This window comes from Artemia franciscana, unplaced genomic scaffold (assembly GCF_032884065.1).
Source record: "Artemia franciscana unplaced genomic scaffold, ASM3288406v1 Scaffold_923, whole genome shotgun sequence".
In the NCBI taxonomy this organism is placed as follows: Eukaryota; Metazoa; Arthropoda; class Branchiopoda; order Anostraca; family Artemiidae; genus Artemia; species Artemia franciscana.
In genome coordinates this window covers 51,843-72,374 of record NW_027069057.1, presented here as the reverse complement: position 1 = coordinate 72,374, position 20,532 = coordinate 51,843, and the positions used below count along the sequence as shown (strand labels likewise).

At 34.2% G+C, this 20,532-nt stretch overlaps 1 protein-coding gene across 1 annotated transcript in view; it reads left to right on the top strand.

Annotated features, from left to right (window-relative positions):
- The first annotated feature begins 547 nt into the window (after positions 1–547).
- Positions 548–20,532, top strand: part of LOC136043749 (phospholipase A-2-activating protein-like) — a 40,646-nt gene continuing 20,661 nt past the window's right edge. The window contains exons 1-5 of the mRNA XM_065728670.1: positions 548–734; positions 5,790–5,962; positions 17,060–17,290; positions 18,513–18,654; positions 19,896–20,075. Coding sequence (XP_065584742.1) covers positions 598–734; positions 5,790–5,962; positions 17,060–17,290; positions 18,513–18,654; positions 19,896–20,075 — 863 coding nt within the window. The 5' untranslated portion in view covers positions 548–597. The remainder of the gene's footprint in view (positions 735–5,789; positions 5,963–17,059; positions 17,291–18,512; positions 18,655–19,895; positions 20,076–20,532) is intronic.

Here is a 20,532-nt window from a genome sequence, read left to right as displayed (position 1 = left end):
ACATTTTAGTACCCTATCATTTAGATAAAGAGAAAACTGTTCAGTTTCTGAGAACCAGATCAGAAAACAGCATATATTGAGATTTCTTCTCATTTAATGAAAGTAAATTTCTGGCATACCAATCCCCTGCAGATAAAAGTGTGTTATTAAGATTATGAAAGAGTAGGGATAAATCAGCACGGGATGCAAAAAGAACAACATCATCTACAAACATTACAATTTTACAAAGTGGTAATACCTCAGGCAAATCATTTATAAATAGAAGGAATAAGGTCGGTCCCAGGACAGACCCTTGAGGGACCCCACAACTTGTTAAAAAACTTTGTTCAACAAGTGAAGAACACTTATCAGACGTTTTTCAGTGTTGAATAAGGTTTGTAGAACTGAGAAATAAAACACAACATAAGAGAAAATTCAAGAATATTTTAGCGGAACGAAAAACGTATTTATATTAGGGGAACTAAAACATATTATTTTAGCGAAACTAAAAACAATATTTTAGCGAAAACGAACGCAGCTCTTAGCTGCAGCTTCCAATTTGGAACTCAACTATTCTAGCATAAAATTTGAAATTTGGCTCGCACGGCCCATTTTGAGATGGAATCATATAAATTAAGAGCTCAGTGTCAAGGCCATTCGGGTGATGTTCGCAGTGTTGATGTTCAGAGACTGGGAAATGATGAATCATTTGCATCTGGATCCAGGGATAAATATATGAGAATATGGAAACTAGGGTAGGCTATGCTTTCAATAAAGCAGTGGGCCTATGCCACATCTAAACTGAACTAAGCTAGTAGAGTTAGGCTTTTTAAATAAAAGATTTCAACAATGGATCCAAAGCATAAATTATGTTGATGAGAGGTCTTTTCAAGTGTCTAGCTATATCCCCTCCCTCTTCAAATGGCACTCATCTCTGATAAATTTGGAATGGTTACTCTTTGGGGTAATGGAGCAAAACTTTAAGCTAGGCTATAGATTTGCAGCGAAAATTAAGGTAACCCTGAACCATGATTCCTACCTTTAAGAAATGCCACTTTAAGAACAAAAGAGGATAAATTTGTAGCTGTTATCTTAATTTTGCTAGCCTAAAATCAAATAGTTATATTGATTGATGTCCTTTATTATCCTCTTGCATAATTCAATAGTTGCTTCAGGGGGCAGTAACATTTTGAGTCCTTAACAGGGCCATGATCAGTAAAACATTCCTTCACTTTTGATTAGGCCTAGCCTACTAGCCTCTGGGCTGTTTTGAGCCCTTTTATGGCCAAAATATAACTTTTCTCATAAATAATTATTAAATTATTCCAAAAGAATAAAAAAACAAACAAGTGATTTATTTGCTTTTATCCTAGCTAAATTATGTTGTCAGCCTAAAATTTACTTTATTTTAGAAAACTTTTTAGAATAATAGTGTAGAATCTGCTATAACATGTTCTAGTGTAAGCAGACAAATACTATGTTTATCTGGACTATAAGGAAGGCCCAGCAAAGTAGACTATAGATATTGTATTTAGGCTACACCTAGCCTACAATATTTTAATAGCCTAAGATAAGGATTTACTTCTCTGCAACTTCAGATATAAGGGTGAAGGTTGAGACAACAAAATTTTTACTAGAGCTACTAAATAAGTTTGGAATGCAGGTAAAGACACTCTTTTTTTTTTCAAAGGCCTCATTGCATGTTAGACATGAGTATACAAGATCAGAGAGTTTTCTATAATCATGACAGATTATATAATGAGTATTACAAACAAAGAAAAAGTCTACAAAGATGACCACATTCTGTTATTTCATGCTTGCTGCATAAGTCTTGCAGATATTTCAGCTTAATAGTATTATGTCTAAAAAGGATCTTAAGAAGAGATAGCAATGTTTCTCATTATGTGATAAAATAACTATTTGTGTTACCACCAATTTTTTTCTTCAATACATGAACAGCTAATGCTGGAATGATTCCCTCTTTCAGGTGGACAGAGATCAGATATATCTTGCAATGAATTTAGCTCACATTTCTACTGTTTCTCAATCTTTTCCTCCTGATTCTTGATTTTCATTTCTGTCCTGTCTTTGTATCCTCCTGTCAATACAAAATGTCTATATCATTTCTTAACTGGAAAAAAGTTCAATAAAATGTCATTCATTTACCATGCTTGGTTTCAATTTAATAGTCATTTTATCTGTCAAGGTCAGCATCTTGTATTAATTTAGAAATTTACATGGATTAATTTCTTCATTATTGTCAAAGTGCTTACACAAGTTAAAGATCAGTTGTATGATGGGAAATGTCTGGCTTGTCTGTGAGGATTAGGTCAACCAAAAAAACTGAGGCAGTGATGCAAGTTTAGGCTGTTGATCTGTTCCTGAAAGTTTAATTAATATAGCACATCAATTTTTGACTTTGCACAACTTTCCTAATTTGTACTTAATTCTTTTATTTTTTGTTTTATTTATTCAAGAAATTCATTAAAAAATTCTTACCAGAATAGAATATTTTCAAAGAAAAGTATAGGCCATATTAAACTTAAGAGCAGAAGAAATAACAACCTACAACAGCTCAAATTCAGACTGACTAGAAATTACTACTAAAAAATAAATGAAACCCAAAACAAACAGATATTAAATAAGCAATTATTGCCAAAAAAAGTAGGTACTAACATAAATGGATAGATAAATCTTAAGATGAGTATAGCTTAAATCAAATATGCAATTCAAGCTTAAAACCAACAAAAATCTTTTGCTATTGAAGTATATATGAAAGCAAAAACAAACATAAATTAACTGAACAATCATAGCAAACATACATACACAGGTACTAATATAAATAAGTCTTAAAACAAGTAAAAAAAAAAAAAAATAAATATTGAAATCAAGCTTAAAACAAACAAAAATCACTATGAACCTGAATTTGGATACGGCCTGTTTCCCTAAATGTGAAAGTCTAAACTCTACTGTGTCATTGGTGTTTTACTGAAAACTATGTGTGTCTTGAACATATTTGGGAAGAACTAATTCAATGGGAGAGGTCATGCTAGGATAAACCACTTAAAGATTTTGGACTTTAATAGTTTGATATGAGCCTCAGGTTTGTAATCAGCAAACTTGTAACCCTTGAAAACTAAGCTTGGTGAAAATCAAAACCAGTTTTCATTGTGTTTGATTTTAGAAATATGTACAAAGTGTCTTTTGATTTAGATTGGTTATACCACGATCTTATTGACTTTTGATAATTTAGGACCATCTTTTAAATAATCCCTGAACATTCTTGAGTCAGAATAGAAACAATGCATCTATATAAGCAAAGTAAAGGAAAGGAAAATAAAGGGGTCATAATTTACTCTCAACAATCCCACATATTGAAATCCTTTATGTGATTCTGATTGCTAACAATGGCTCTGATTTTCAACTATATATATTCTATCAATAATTATCGAAATTTTGTACTTATTTTGATTTGATTTGGAGTCCTACATTATAGTTCTCAGATTTGCTCAGAGATTTGGATTTTATGTTATCCTCAGGTTCATGGTTGATCATCTGAAAAATTAATTAAAAACCATTTGGTAGTATTCAAACTCCATTAATGAGAAATGGGCTTACTATTTTGTGATTAGGACATTCATAATGTGATCTTAAAGATTTTTATTGATTACCAGTTAATATTTAGGAAAGTCCCCCAAATTATTCCTGATTGGTTGTTTGTTGAAAGTGATAAAACATGCCTACTAGCTTTGTGCAAATTGGGATCTAGGGATTAACGTGTGGGATGTAGGATCCATTGCTTAAGGGCCGTATGATTTTGGTTATCAGTTCATATGGAATAAAAACCCTCAAAGGACTTAGGTTTCAGCAGCACATGGTATACCAACTTCTTTTTTTTTAATTTACATTTCAACTTTAGTCATAGAATGATAAGAGATACAAGTAATATTTATTTTTCAATAAATAATGATTTGGTTTTAGCAGTAATGTTGACTTTTGAGTTTTGTTAGCAGTTTCAGTGTCAGTAGTCATGATAGGGTATGATTTTGAACTTTAAGATTTCAATATTAGCCTCAGATTTGTAATCAACAAATGCATGCTCCTTGAACTCTAAGCTTGGTGAAAAGCTAAACCATTTATGAGCTATATATTCATTTTACTTTATGTTAGGAATATGTACTAAATGTCTTTTGATTTAGATCAGTCATACCCCAAACTTACATACTTTTGATGCTTAAAGTTCAATCATTTAGGACTTTCTCTTCAATAATCCCTGAACCTTCTTAAGTAATAATAGAAACAATGCATCTGTACAAGGAAAGAGGACAGTACTGTTGGAATTGGCATGGACCCAATGGCTCAAATTTTACTTTCCACAATTATGCATATTGAAATCTGATTTTCAACATTGTACACTATGTCCACAATTTGTGAAATTTTGTGTTTATTTTGATTTGATTTACACTTCTGCATTGTAGATTTGTTCAGAAATTTTTATTTTTATGTTAGCCTTGGATTCATGGTTGACCACCTGGGAATCAATTTTTGTAGAATTCAACCCCCATTGGTGAAAAATGGGCTTACTATTCTTTGATTGGGACATTCATACTGTTACCCAACACCTTCTGGCTTCTGTTCAATTTATAGACATGGTAAATTTTGGAGCATGCCTAATAATGATTAAATGACTATTAAGATATTTCAGAAACATTAAAGCAAAATTATTACACATAGATGCTATTCCTCTCTTGGGATGTAAATCATGGAGTTGCAGTAAACTTTGTTTCTTTCTGTATTTTGGCAAACAGCATAATCGTTTTTCACTTTTTTCCTTTTATTTTATTGTTTTTTATGTACCTTATTATGTTTATTTATTCCTCCGTTTTCTGGTATTATGACTTCTCGCTATCTTGGAAAGGGGTTAGGTTAGGAAATGAAACTTTCAGGGATGGGTCTACAGGCTAAAGTATGTCCCAGGAAGGTATTTTGAAGTACCTACCTCCACTCCCCTCCCTCTAGAGGGTCCTGACCTTTGATGAGCTTTAAAAATATGTGGTTTATTACAAGGAAACCTTCAAAATAGATCTTCTGCTTAAATGAAGTACAGCAAAATTGTTTTCAGCTTCACAACTTTGCTCAATCCCAATTTATAAGGTTTAAAGAAATGCAAATACATTTCCAAGATTTTGAAAAAAAACAACATTGATATGACTCAGAATTCTACTCAAATAACAGGAATTGTATGTTCAGAAATAAATGCAGAGAAAAAGCAACTGGTAACTGAAAATTAAGGTAAAATGTTGTTTTGTCAAAATTTCAATATGTATAGACCTGTCATGTAGGCGAATTTCAGGCCCTCTAGAGGGAGAAGGAGTGGAGGTGGGTACTTTAAAATACCTTCCCGGGATATACTTTAGCCTGTAGACCCATCCCCAAAAGTTTCATTTCCCTAACCTAACCCCTTTCCTAGATAGCAAGAAGTCACTAAACTAGAATTTTACGTTTTTTTTTGTGGTGAATGGGATCTTTGGACAAGCTTAAGCTCCTAGAGCCTGTGGTATGTTGTATTTGTTTTGCAATAACCTCTTTTGTTAATAAATATAATTCTGTTCAAGAAAATAAATAGCAACAAAGGCTACTCTGCCTTTCCATATCCACTGCCCACTGCCTTCCATATACACTGCCCTTGGACATAGGGTCGAAATATTCACTAAATTGAATCCACTGTCTTGGAAAATTTCCTATATGTTTCTAAGTTTTGTTTGTTTGATCTATTCTAGAGCTGTTGCCTTTAACTCTATTTTTTTCAGTGATAATTCCATCAACCGTATTTTCCAATCTGAACTGCACCAAAAATACATTGGAGCTGTGGTTTGGACTTCAAGTGAAAATGTGGCAACTGCTTGTCAGGATGGATTTGTGCGGATATTTACACATTCAGAAGAAATGCCTTTTCAATCATTTAAAGCTCACTCTGAAAATGGTAAGAATGGGTAGGCCTACATTGTATTGGTGGCCACACTTGTTAAATCAGTTAGTCACATATTCTAATCACAGAATATGTTAAAGATAATTATGTGTAACAACAAGATACTTGATATAAGTTATGAGTGAAGAAATTCCATGTAAAGTGAGGGTGTAAAGTTAAGAACTAGAAACAATGACATCAAAATGTCTTAGTGTGGAGGATATTTTTGTTTAGTAACTTTTGCAAAATGGTAATTCAAAGTAGAATAGAATATACTTTATTTGCTAAATCAAAACGTTATAGGAGTATTGATAGCCATTGCACTAACTTCATTTGTGGGATGTAGTAAGCTTTTTTTGCTTTTTTTTTTTCAAAAATACTTTTTTGTGTCCATATAACACAAAATCCCATATATATATATATATATATATATATATATATATATATATATATATATATATATATATATATATATATATATATATATATATATATATATATATATATATATATATATATATATATATATATATATGTAAAGGCTATATATATATATATATATGTAAAGGAAACAAACTTTAAAACTAAAAATGTTTCTAAAAAGACTTTTTAAAACAGCCCTAGTATCTTTACTTCAACAAAGTTCAACCAGGACTGATTAAATAAAATGGTGTGAGATGATAAATTCATTCAAATAAAATAAAATGAACTAATTAAATATGAGCTTTCAAAGTTAATATTGCTGTTTTTGGCAGCTAGCCTTAAAGACATTTTGCTAACAAGTTCAATGCTACTGTAAATTGGGTTAATAAAATATTTTGTTAGATCATTTTTAATTAAATTTTAGTATAAAAAAATTAGTGAATATTCCCATAAGTCTCTTTTCTAAGAAACATTATTTATTTTCAGACTAATTTTGATTCATTCCCAAACCACCTATTTTATCCCCAAATTATTACTAATGAGAGAAGATTTTTCAACAAGTGTTGTGTGGCCGGGATTATTAATTATATGGCAACCTAAAGCAAAACCAGAGGAGTTATTAGAACTACTAGAAATTAACGCTTTATCTATGTCTTCTTTATGCTGGTGTGGCCGTTTTTTAGATTCTGATTAGTTTTGCCAACATAGTAATTGCAACAGTTACACGGTATTTAATAACACCCTGTTTGGGGAGTAACTGGGGTTTTATATTTACTGGAGTTCAAGAAATTTGTGATTTTAAAATTATTATTGAAAACTACATACACATTATTTGTTGTGCAAACATTTTTTAATTTTGTTGGGATTTTTGGGATGTACAGAAAGATAAATGATGTTTGAGGGCTTGACAGGAGCCTCACATTGTGAAATATCTTTGATTTAACGGGAATATCTTTTTGTCTACAGTTAATTGTATTATTGACAAAAGGAATGGGGTATCCATTACCAAAAAAAAAATCGCTGATAATATTTATTTCTGTATTTATATACGAATTGCAGCAAATGTTCAGGGCGTGATCAATAAGAGAAGTTACAACTTCGCTTTTAACTTATGGGGGGTCCTTTGAATAAAAACGCAACGTTTTTGCGTTTTATGTTTTACAGCTAAACTCTTCTTTATAGATTTGAAACTTAGCTTGCTCCTGCTTTTGCTGCAGAATTATATATGAAGCCAGCAAAAGGATCCTGGGATTAAAAAGGATTAATTAGCATGACTTTTTCTTCACTAAAATAGAATAATGCATTTATAAGTGTGGCAAATGAATACACTGATAAAAACTGCATAAGGCAGGTAAAGGACATATCCTAGGCAGCTCAGTAGCGCTGTCTAAGTAAAAGCTGACTGGCTTCCATGTATTATTATTTCTTTTCAGGTCACTTTGCGTGGAAGGAATTGTCGTATAAGCGTCTGAGGGGACTTATTCGATTAGAAATTGAAAGTTTTAATGCTCTTTTGAGAGTCAAAAGGGATTGGAGGACAAATTCCCGCCCTCCCACGCCCTTCTTAGTTGGCGTCTTCTCTCAACCCCAGTCAAAATTTTGAAAGACTCATTATGTTCGAAAGGTTAAATAACTGAGTCTCTTATGATGACTTGATCCCCAACAGCCCCTGGGGCAGGGACTCTGAATGCAGCTATATTCCCATTGTTCACTTATGGGTTATATTATTGGGATCGTATCTGAGGGCGTATTTACAATACCTCAGGAATGATCTAAGGCATTTGGTTGAGACTCTCAGGGAGTACTGAGGGAGATATTGTAATAAGCAAAAAGACACAATGTGATTCCGTGTTGTCGAAAGGGTGTATCTGCAATATCTCATAAACTGTTAAAGGTATTAGCTTGAAACATTCAGGGGATGTTGAGGGGGATGTTCAACCCAATCAAAAGACGTAATATGCATCCAGGCTGCCAAAAGAGCTGTATGTACTATCTCAGGTATGACTTAGGATATCAATTTGAAACTTCCTGGGGATCTAAAGGGGGATGTTGAACTTAATCGAAAGACACCATGCACACTTAGGCTTTTAAAAAGGTGTATTTGCCATATCTCAAGAACGGCTGCAGGCTTGTCATTTCAACAAAACTTGGGGGAGGTGGGGGGGAATGTTTGACCTGCAGACCCATCATTTCATGAAAAAGTCTCATTAGCGGTGGGAATCCCAGTTCTATCTCTGTTTGGTGACAGCCTGGTACTCTAATCACAGGTAAAATTGATATTGTTTTTTTCTAATTCCCGTGAAACTTTATTTCTATAAACTAGGAAAAAAGATAAGTGAATTAATTAGTAGGTAAACAAATCTAACAAGTGTGTAGCGTTTCCTAATTTAAAACAGCAAAACGGTCAATAACCTCGTGTTTGTAGAGGCTATTTATCTCTTCTTTATTGGCTGTGACATTCAAACTCCTGAGCCTTTTGTTACCATAAGCTGTGTGTACATGTGTTTTTACTTGTTTCACGGTGTTAAACAATTCTTTGTTTGTCACAAAAGTCACTGGAAGATTAAGAGTAATATAAATAGTTTTAATAAGTTTACTGAAGGCATTTGGCAGCTTGGTAAGCACGGACCTAACTTTGTTAATGCTGGATCTCTAAATTGGCATATATTGAAGATCCAGTGATTATGGATTCAGTGCAGACAAAGTTTTGCAAAGGTTACTATTTCCCATGAAACGCACGTCAATTTTGCCGATGACTCCATGAAGTATAGAATTGACTAATTTCGTCTTTCTGATGGTCAGCATCCTTTCTCCTCCCAGAGTAGAGAGCAAAGTAGTCTACAAGACTTTGAGGAGGCATGTTTTGCCTCAGTCGCTGAGAAGTGTTCTCGTCGATTGGTATTCCCATTGAATACGCTATTGCGTTTGCTTAATTGACTGAAGCCAGCCAAAATTGTCAGTTTGACTGTCTAGCGGGCTTTTCTTAGTCTCTTAGATCAGTTGAAGAGCTTTCATGTCGTCAATTTTTGGATCTTGTGGCTCACATGAAGCTGAAAGAATCTGGTAAAGTAGTTTTTCCATCACAACCAAGCAACACAAAAATAGTATGGTAAAAATTTGATCGCTTAAAGCTTTAGCCTTAGTTGCAATTATAGAATTAGTCAGCTGCTCAGGAAGCACATAAAGAACTTAAGCGATTGATTTCACTTGTAGTTCTATCTAGCAAACAGACGTACGCTAGTAGCACTGTCGACTGTCCACTAGCCTCTTTAACTTGAGAGTCTTTAGCCCAAGCTCTTTTTTTTTTAGCTCAGATAAACAACTTATGGCACATAGAACTTTGTGTTAAGAACACTTAAAGTAACTGCACCACTTAAAAAACTTCAACAATTTGTTGTTTCCCTTGATCGTTTGGATCAGGACTAAGTTCATCTTCTTTAAGCCACAATGAATGTAGACTGCTTGTGGTTCATTCTTCTGCCTGACTTTAGCCTGTAATCCATTGACTGCTCACTCATCAACGAAAGTTCAGCATAATACTGGGTAACGCATCAACGCTGATTTTTTTTCTGAAGAATCAGTTCATTAATGGCTATTGGTTTAATGAGTGGGTATCTAGTTTTCCGTATGGTAGAGTTCAAGTGGCATTTCCAGTGCTGAGCTATCGGGCATTATCAAGTCTATGACAAAACTTAGCTGTTTTTTTTTAGAAATTGCCTTGGGGCTCATCAACAAAAAGTGACCAAAAAGGGCCAATTTGCTTAGTGATAGACTTTCGGATAGGATCCTTTAACCCCATCAACTCAAGTTGCTCAAGTAAATTTGTCTTTTGATAGGTGTTACGACTCGTCATCAAAATGTTAAGCTTTGCTTTGCTAGAAATTGGGTTAACAGTATGATTACTTGAATATATTTTCGATTTCTGTGACCTCTGTCTCTCTCTGGCTTGAACTTTGACTAGCAACCGAAAGAAAGGACCCTTATGTCACTTTATTTAAGTTTAGCCATGCTACCATGCTTTCTTTGTGGTGGGTGCCAGCTCCATTTTCTGCAAATACAGTTTGTACGTCTTTCCATTGCCTTAGGCCTATTTCATTATGCACGAAAGGAATTTTACCTGCAGTTTCTGCATGACAGGTCCTGTCTCCACAAAAATGGCACTAACTGAAAGAGAACACATCGTATGCTGACGTTCAATCAAGGTAAACTATAAGACAAAAGCTTGGCGGTATTTTTTTAGCTTTGGCTTGATAGGGCCCTAAACTTGGGAACTTGAGGGATGTATACAAATGCACGCAGCAGAAAAAACTGGATGGACCTCCAGTGTAGCAACTGAATTAGAAGCTGGAGTTATGATGGGTGTTTGCTAAGCAAAATCTGTCTGAACAGTTGTTCCAGCTGCTTTTAAAGTAGCTGTTGTGTTTTGGGGTATGGATTGACGCCCTCGTCATCTGTTTCAGTTCTGGTGGTCGAAAAGCTGTCCGGGCGAAAGTTATAATGAAATTATTTTATGCGTTCATTTTGAAACAGCCTAATTGATATTAAATTTTTTAAACAAATACACACAGGCACTAGACAGGACACTCGTTTCTAAAATTTACATAGGTTAGATTCTGTAGGACACAAAAGGTACCCCCCTAATCCCCTGCCTGCTTTACCTGTGTAAAAAATATTAGTCATTTGAGACAAAATATTAATTGACAAATCCAGCAGAAGCAGAGGTCCAGTGAAAATAAGGTCAAGTTTACAGATTGTAACCCTTCTCCAAAAAATGAAACGTAATAAAATCAGTAAGAGCTATAAGCTCTTACGAAAATCGCATTACGATTAGCCTTGAGCTATGAATTGCTAAATCCTTTTATATCAACTGCTTTTGGTCTAAAACTATTTTCGTCTGCTTGCGCTAATGCACTAATTCAACAGCATTTATTGACTGCTTTTAAATTATCATTCAGGTCAAAAGTTGCCACTCAGATAAGATTTTATCTTATACTTCTCGCCCAAAATTCCCAAGAAAATACTGAAAAAAGTTCTAATCTCGCGTAAAAGCTTTTTTGTCATGCCTTTTGCGTACACGTACTCAGCGCTCTGGAATGATAGCTTTTATTGGTTATTTTATTTCTCTTTCACTTCTTCCTCTCCTTTTTCTTTAATTTTTCCTTACTCGTGCTCTATAATATTACTTACTAAGGACCGTCATCACCCCATTTCCTTTGAGATAAGGCGACAAAAATGTACCTTAAATCGAGGTTAGGCCAGCGATAAGTGAAAAGGAAAGGAGTTTTGAAAATTTATAATTTAAAGCGAGCAAATAACCATACTTTGATTCGAGAAATATTAGCTTTTATTTTGTAAATATTCAGTTGAATTTTACAGGCTACAGTCTGCAATTAGTTGCCTTCAACATTAATAAGAGCTCAATTGAGTGGTCAGGCGAATGGCTTAGATTCAAGTGGTTACAACTTAGAATTTGAATCAGAGTTTAATCTAAGCTCGGAATTTTTTTAAACTTTGACATCAGGCACGTACTCAGGAGTTTTTGGCCGGGGGGGGGGGATAATAAAAAAGACTATTGGATAATTTGAATAATAGATGGTTAGAAACTCAGTGAAATTTAGGATTTTTGAGCACCCAGTCACCGACCCCCCCCCCCCTCTGTCTTATAAATCCAACACAACAACTTGCCATTTTCTGTCTTTTAAGTAACTCAAACCAAATATCACTTATCCGCAAAATCGTAGAAATTTTTGAATTTTGCATTGACAAGTATGCTATTCCTTTGCATTTAACTTTCTTCATATTAAAAAAAAGAAAAAAAAAAGAATGGAATACTAGATTTATCATGCTCATGAGTACAGTAATTCTAGATTCATCATGTTCATGTGCAAAAAATACTGAAATAATCGTCGTACTGACAGAGAGAATTAAAAAGGCAAAATAGTACTGAACTTGGCGATGAAATAATATTGATGGGAACCCTGTTCAGGTCTGGTCAAAGGCAGAAACTCGATATATATATATCCCTATCTTGACCTAAAGTGGCACTTTTCAACTTTTAACTATGCCTCAAATGAAGGTCAAATTTATATTTGGCCTTTTAAAGGCTTTAGTATATCAAAATGAATGCATAATAATCTTACTTGATCTTTTATTTTCTCGTTTTCGTTTACTCTTTGCTTTTTACGCTTGAAAAAGCTCAAACGATCGGTCGCTTTCTCTCCATATTTATCAATCTTTCGTTCGCCGTTTTCTGTACTAAGTTAAATATAAAATAAAAACGAACTTTTTCAACTGAAAGTAAGGGATGACATTAAAATCCAAAACGAACAGAAATTATTCCGCATATGATGGGAGTTCCTCCTCCGAAAAGGGAGGAAAACTCTCACCAAAAGAGTGGCTTTCGGCTTTTCACTACGCCTCAAATGAAATTCAAATTTATATTGGCTATTTAACGGCTTTATTATATCAAAATGAATGCATGATAATCTTAATTGATCTTTTATTTCCTCGTTTTCGTTTGCTCTTTGCTTCCTACGCTTGAAAAAGCTTAAAACGGTCGGCCGCTTTCTGCTCATAGTTTTCAAATTTTTTTTTGACCATTCTCTGTATTAGAAAAAATATAAAAAAACAAGTTTTTGCAACTGAAAGTAAGGAGCAGCATTAAAACTCAAAACAAAGAGAAATTATTCCGTATATCAGGGGGCTTTTCCTCTCCTCCGAAAAGAGAGAAAAACTCCTCCACGGAGGAAAACTCTTCTGTGGAAAGTTCCTCTCACGTAAAACACACCACCCTCCCCGTAAAATTTCCTCTGGACAATTCCATCCTTGCTGACCCCCCCCCCCTCCCACCATAAAATTCCCTTGGGATGATTCAGCCTGATGATTTCTCCTTAACATGCTTTCATTTGAAAAATACTTTAATTTGTAATCGCTTTCCTGATCATTCCAGAAATAACTGCTTCCATGGAGATTTTCCCCCGGAAATCCAAAAACGCTGAAAGTATCCTCCCAATAATTTCCCTGGAACATCTCCACATGCAAAATTGAGTTGGCAAAAATATAGAGACAAATAAAATAATTTTGTAAAGGAATTCTGTCAAGTCTTACTGGCCAGTAACTTCACATCTATTTCCTCTCGAAGGTCAAGACTTCAGTGGAAAATAAATCGGCTATCAAGGGTGTGAATATTCTCATACATGCTGGAGCAGCGCCACTGTTTACGGTTTAGGGAGAAGATAATTTATCTTCTCTTCTTTCATTATATTCATTATATCTCGGAATTTTCTGAAAATTCCAACTTAATACCCCAATTAATTCTTGATATATGCTTTTTTACAATCTGAATGCACATAGTGTCTTTTGATTTAGTTCAAAATTTGTCATCAATATTCTTTGAAATTTTCACCTTCATAGACTTAGTCTTAATAGTACTAGTATCCCAGCAATATTGGTGGTAGTAGGAGAAGTAGTAGCAGTATTAGTGTTGTATTATTATTAGTAGTAACAGTAGAAGCAGCAGTATTGATAATAGTAGTACCATGTAAATGTTGCCTTTTGGTCAGCTGAACATCCCTCTCATGATGCCCTGGAAGTTTCACCTTGACACGGTAAACTGTTTCAAAAATATTACTGATACGCCTTTTTGACGCCCTTTTCATCTTAATACTCTAAGCCTTGCAATTTGTTGCAATTGCAGTAGTGGTTGGAGTAGTTTAGTTGCAGTAGTAGTAGTATTACTAAAAGTAGCAGTGGTAGTAGTGTTAATAGTGGTCACATCTTACCTTTTTGTCAATTCATCTTCCCCTTAAGCGTTCTCTGAAAGTTCAAACTTAATATCCAAATCTATTCGTGAGATACGCTCTTTCCTTGGAGTTGATATCTACAGATTGGGTCTGCTGTTTATTTGTGTAGGTGGAATCACGTACTGCTCCCCTGCCTAGCTGGGATATTATTTTATTTTTATTTGTTTATTGTTTATTTATTTATCTTTTATTTTTTTGGGGGAGGGGGTATTGTTAGGTTTACGACGCGAGTGTATTATTTAAAAAATGTTTAATGGATGTATTTGCTTAATTTTTTGTTTTGTCTTTCCGCTGTTTTTTTTTTTTCTTGGCCATAAAGCCTTACGGGGAAGACTTTTTTCAGTAAATTCGATTCACTATGTAGAACAAAATGGCTATCTCAAAATTTTAATTGTATGTGTTTTGGAAAATTATGGGTGTGGGGGAGGGGGCTGGCTGCTCATCAGCATCCAGGTTGTCAAAAGAACGCAGCTGGAATATCTAAGGAATGATTAAAGGTCTTAAATTGAAACTTTCTGGGTATGTTGATGGGGATTTTAAACTAAATCAACAGACACTATTTGCATCCATGCTGTCAAAAGGGCATGTCTGAAATTTTTTGGAACGGCTACGGATGTTAAATTCCAACTTTCAGGGAATGTTGAGAGGGATGTTGGACTCAACCAATAGACACACTGCGTGTCCACGTGGTCAAAAGGGCGTATATGCAATATCTCAGGAAATGCTAATGATATCGAGTTGAATCTGTCAAGGAATGGTGAGGGGCATTTTGAACTTATCAAAATACACTATGTGCATCCAGATTGTCAAAAAGGCATATTCGCAATATATCAATAAAGACTAAGGGTATCAAGTTGAAACTTTCAGATGATGTTGAGTAGAAGACTGAACTAAATCAGAAAGGTACTGCATCCAGATTTTCAACGGGACGTGCTTGCAATATCCTAGGAACGGCTGAGGGTATTAACTTGAAAATTTCAAGGCTTGCTAAGGGATGATGTTTAACTAATTCAAAAGACAGTATGTGACTGCAGGGTGTCAATAGGGCGTATATGCAGTATTTCAGTAACGACAAAGGATGCCAAGTTGAAACTTCCAACCAATTTTGATTTGGATTTTGAACTGTGTTCAAGTTGTCAAAAGGCGGTACTTGCAATATCTCGGGAACAGCTGAGATATTTTTGAGATAGATTAAGTAGATCAAGTAGATTTTAAACTTTGACTTGGGAGGACCAAGGGGGATCAGCAAGGACTGTAAATGCTTGAAGAAAAACGCAATTGTACTGATTCTTAGTGCTAATTATTTTTTTTTATATTGGTCAGCTAAAAGTTTCTGGCTATGAAGATACCTCATTTAAAAGTTCAGAGCCAAGGGAACGTCAACCTGAAACATATCTTGTTACATTGATTCTTGACGTCTTATTTTTATTTTTTAAGCAACAAGTTAGAACTCTTTCGAATAAATGAGCTCAAAATGCATTTATTTGAACCAAGAAGCAGTTAAAACAATATATAATGCAATGAGAAGCTTACAATGAATTCGTTGATCACACTATATTCGAGCAGTGGCGTAATTTAGTCAAAATCCTGGGTGGGGGAGGGGGCAAAGTTGGAGCTATTTTTCCCAAATCAAGTGAAAATGGCAGCAAAAACTAAAAAATAAGCCATTTGGTACCATAAGGGTACTATTTAGTACTATAAAGGTACTTTATAATACTATAAAGGTAAATACGTACTAAAAACACTGATCTGTTTCTGTTGATGCTTGAATTATTCTGGCTTATCTTAGTTTTGACAAGATTTTGGAAGAAACTAAATTTTAGCTTGGGGGACAAACTAGAGTTGAGTGTGGGGGCAAACTGATGTCTGGGGGGGGGGCTGCTGCCCCCCCTGCTCCGTAGCAAATTACGGTCCTGTATTCAAGGCTATATCATTATTGGAATCAGTACTGGTTTAGTCCTACGGAAGGCCAAAAATTATGTAGATTTTCAATACATTTGTGATTAATTCTTTGCCCTAACCATCCATCCAAAGTTTTATAGTAAAACTATTATAAAAATGTGTTGCCAAATTCTGCTGAGTCTTGCTTCTTGTGCCAACAAAAATAAAAATAACTTTATAAACATTGTTTTTATTAACCAATAGAAAAAATACTGTCGATTAGAAACGAAAAGAAATCAGTTTAGAAAAAAATATTTTCCTTAAAAGAAGTTCTTCAAAGAAAAGTAAAGATTTGCATTAAGCAAAGAAGACCGGAAATAAAGTAAAATAATTATCTAATTTGAAAATTAAAATTTTGCTATGACTTCTGGGAATGGATATCATTGTATATTAAGTAGTTAGTCTACACATATTTCTTTTTTTCCAGTAATGAAAAAAACTCGAATAATATGATGATTTTTTTCGATATAAAACACACTGCTCAAATACAAACAAAATCACACTGCTCGAAGTAAAACTGTTTTCAGTAAAGCGCAAACGACAAAAAAAGTATATGTGAACGAAAATTGAAGTATTGAGTCAAATCCTGGGTCTTGCCTTAAGTGAAAAAAAAGTTGTCTTGTCAAACCTTATCACATTGTGGAATTGGAGGTTTCATAGTTAAAATTAATTGTAGAAAGATTTTACCTTGTTAAATAAATAAATAACTTTATTCCTCACGCCTCTCAATACAAAATTTCTATACAACTGACACCTTTTTAAAAGAAAAATGTTATGGCAGGGCGAAGAGCGGATCGACTGCGGCACGATTGCCATTCTTCTTCACGATTGTTGCTTCTGCTTCTTCATATGGATATTTCAAAGTTTACTTTTGTACAAATTTCTTGTTATGTGTTAACGTTTTCACTATGCAAAAATGATCGATGGAAACATTTTATTTTTCCAGTTTCATGTATTGAGTATTCGGCTACAAATAAACTTCTTATAACAGGATCATGGGATAAAACTGCTAAAGTATGGGAGGAAAATCAGTGCATTTATGAATTGAAGGGCCATTCAGCTGCCGTTTGGTGCGTTGCTGTAGTTGAAGATGTTGATTCAATGTATGTACTGACAGGATCCGCCGATAAAAAGATATTTCTTTGGAAAAAGGACTGCTGTGTACAAAAGTATGAAGGCAAGTAATCCTATAGCCTTTGCTGTGTATATCAATAACTCAAAGTCTACTTCTAGTTCTGTTATTTTGTTTAAAATATCAATTGTTTAAAGTATTGTATGAAAAACGCAACACACACACATTAAAAACACAGTAACATCAGCAAAACATTCAACATCAAATAACTCCCTGCAAGTCTCTATGGCCCGGAAATACAGGGAAGAAAAACAAAACAATTGACAATAAAAGGAGAAAAAACTCAGACATCGATCCCTGACAACCCTTGGAAAAATCAGCCAGTGCAAATCGCCCTACATAATTGTCAAACCAACCATAATTAATTCATTCAAAGATGAATTCACATTAATCGTGGAAAATAAGCAAGAAAAATTCAAGAGTTCGAAACTTTTTATTCCCTTTGGAAATGAATTGAGAACAGTTCCAATAAATTTCAGGAGAGAATAAAAGTGTTTGTACGAATAAGTTATAAAAAAAGCTAAAAAATCAGCACCAAGCTTTTAACATCGACGTAACTAAGGGATGGTGAGGTAGAATTAAGAAGGTTTTAACCATTTTTGTTGTCTCAAACTGTCTGGGTTACTGTTCCTAATCAAAAGACACTATTTCAATTCGTATTGCCGTTCCTCGGCACATGCTTGACTTGATTCCTTCGATATCATAATTGGATATCCAGGGGAAAAGAAATTTCTGAACTTGGTTAAATACACCCATATGCCCATATAATTTTCTCAGTCAAGAAATAAATCATTTTAGAGCTTCGAACATGTTAAATGCTGTTTCTCTAAAGACAAAATCATGAGGTTTACATCTGTTAATTTCGGAAATTCAACATTATTGGCAATAAGCTTATTGGAGAGGAGAGTATCGAGAGCCTTTAATGCTTTGGATTAGGATTAATTGTTATTTTTGTTGTCCATGTGATCTGAAAAATAGGATTTTTTCAGATTCCATATTTGGAACATAAATGTTCCGAAGTCCGTTTCTTGGGTGGGGATTTCTTCTGGGAGGAGGAGGGAAGCAGGACCAAAAGGAAATGCATTTCTAAGCCATGATTTCTTGGGAAATGTGCTTTGAACCCATGTCAGGGGAATGATGGGTTGAACCCACTGCATACACTCTCCACCCACAGGTTGCAGGTTCGTTTATTTTAAATGTTTATGATGTACCTATCTTTGTAAACCTAGCAAAATTTTACAGGCTGCTTTTTCGTCTTTATGTCTAGGTCATACTGACGCTGTGCGGTCTTTGCTTGTTCTCAGTTCTAATGAATTTTTATCAGCATCCAACGATGCATCAATTAAGCACTGGTCCATCAAGGGAGATTGTATTGCCACATATTACAGCCATGAAAATTATATCTACAGGTAAGAAACATTAAGTCATAGTTTATTTTAGTATTTCACCCTAACAGTGTTGATGAACCTCCCGTCTTAAACCTGAAATTTCGCCAGTGCTATAAGCGTAGTTTCCTCTTGTTGAGACCTCCAGTGTCAATGTTCCCTGAAGTGTTGCAGCAAGTGTGACCCGGGAGTTACGGCTGTGGAGCGACTCAAGTGATAATGCCAATTGAATAGGACCAGAACCCTCTAATGATGAAACATAGTTCCTTGTTGTTAATCTCTAAAAAAATATTCTTATGGATGTAGATGACAAGAATTATAGGGTTCTGATCGATAACTGACATTATATATCATATCTATTGCTCTTTACTAGGACTTGTCTAATGAAGATTTTAATCTAAAGAGATTCCCCCTTTACAGAGGTTGAACCAATCGCAGACCACGAAAGAACTGAGCCTAGCTCTGAGTTGCTGTCTAGTTTGGTTGAGATATAACATCTGCTTCAGCTAACTTTACTTATGGTAAAGAATTAGGACGCCCCTCCCTCCTGTACAGAGGTTGAGTTGAATCTAGATTATGTTACATGTGATTTAGTGTAGCTAAGATCCAACAACCTCAAATCAAACTTTGGATATGACCCAACAAGATATTTTCTGACGAGATATTACCTGTAATCAAGTTTGACTACGATTGAAAAAGCTTTTGTAGTAGATATCATGTCTACGAAAATTTAAGGACCATCTCTCCTTTCAAAGGCTATTAATTCCCATCACATTTTGTTGAACTTCGAAAACTCGTTCTGGTAAATGTCTCGATCACGAGGACTTATCCCTCCTTTCTCGTCTATTTCCCATAGAGGTAAAATTGACTCTGAACCCAAAACAAGTTCATGTATGACGCTAGTTCTTCTTTTCGGTTATTTTTTGTTCCAATAAGATTTTACACCAAATAATATAATATAATACAATCAAATAAGATTTTTCAGCTTTCATTTTATTACTTTGCTCCAAAACTTATTTCAGCACTTACAATTTTCACTTAATTCGTTTTGTTAATCTAAGATTTGTTTTTCTTTTTTAGATTGGTGTTTTAATAGTCTGTTTTTGGGTCATTAAAGTATGAATATGTCGTGGTTAGGCCGTAACAAGTTAATGCACATTTGAAGTCGTTCTTCAAGAGCATCATCATATGCCGTCCAGATAGGTTAATTGTTTACATTTTTTATTACATTATGCTAATTTTTATAACAAATTTGATATTTCTAGTTTAACTCAATTATCTAATGGATTCGCAAGCTGTGGAGAAGACAGATCTGTAAGAATTTGGCAGTTTCAACGAAAAGATTTAAAGAGACAAGCCGAATGTATACAAATAATTCGACATCCTGCAATAAGTGTTTGGACTGTTGGGTCCTTTTCAAATGATGACATTGTTACAGGATCTAGGTACATTAATATTTATTAAAGTTTAAAAAGAATATCTCAGGTTTTCTGAACGTCAGATTAATTGGCATTATCAGGACCACGAATGGTGGCAGTAAGGAGTGCATTATGTCCTGGAATTTTGATAGATTTTTAAATGAAAGAAAATATAGTAATTACTTTCTGCCCAATTGCCAATTACCTATTTTAGCTTTATTTGTAATTGATGTATGATAATGATTTAATTTAAAGCACTCACTGATAATATATATATATATATATATATATATATATATATATATATATATATATGTATGTATATATATTATTATGTTTTCGTTTTCTTTGTGTTAGATGAATTAGTGTTTTGGGCTCTTTTGCTTTTTTTGTGCTCCATCTGTTTTTCCATTGATGGGTATTAAATTCATTCATTCATCCATTCATTCATATATATATATATTATTGTGTTTTCGTTTTCTTT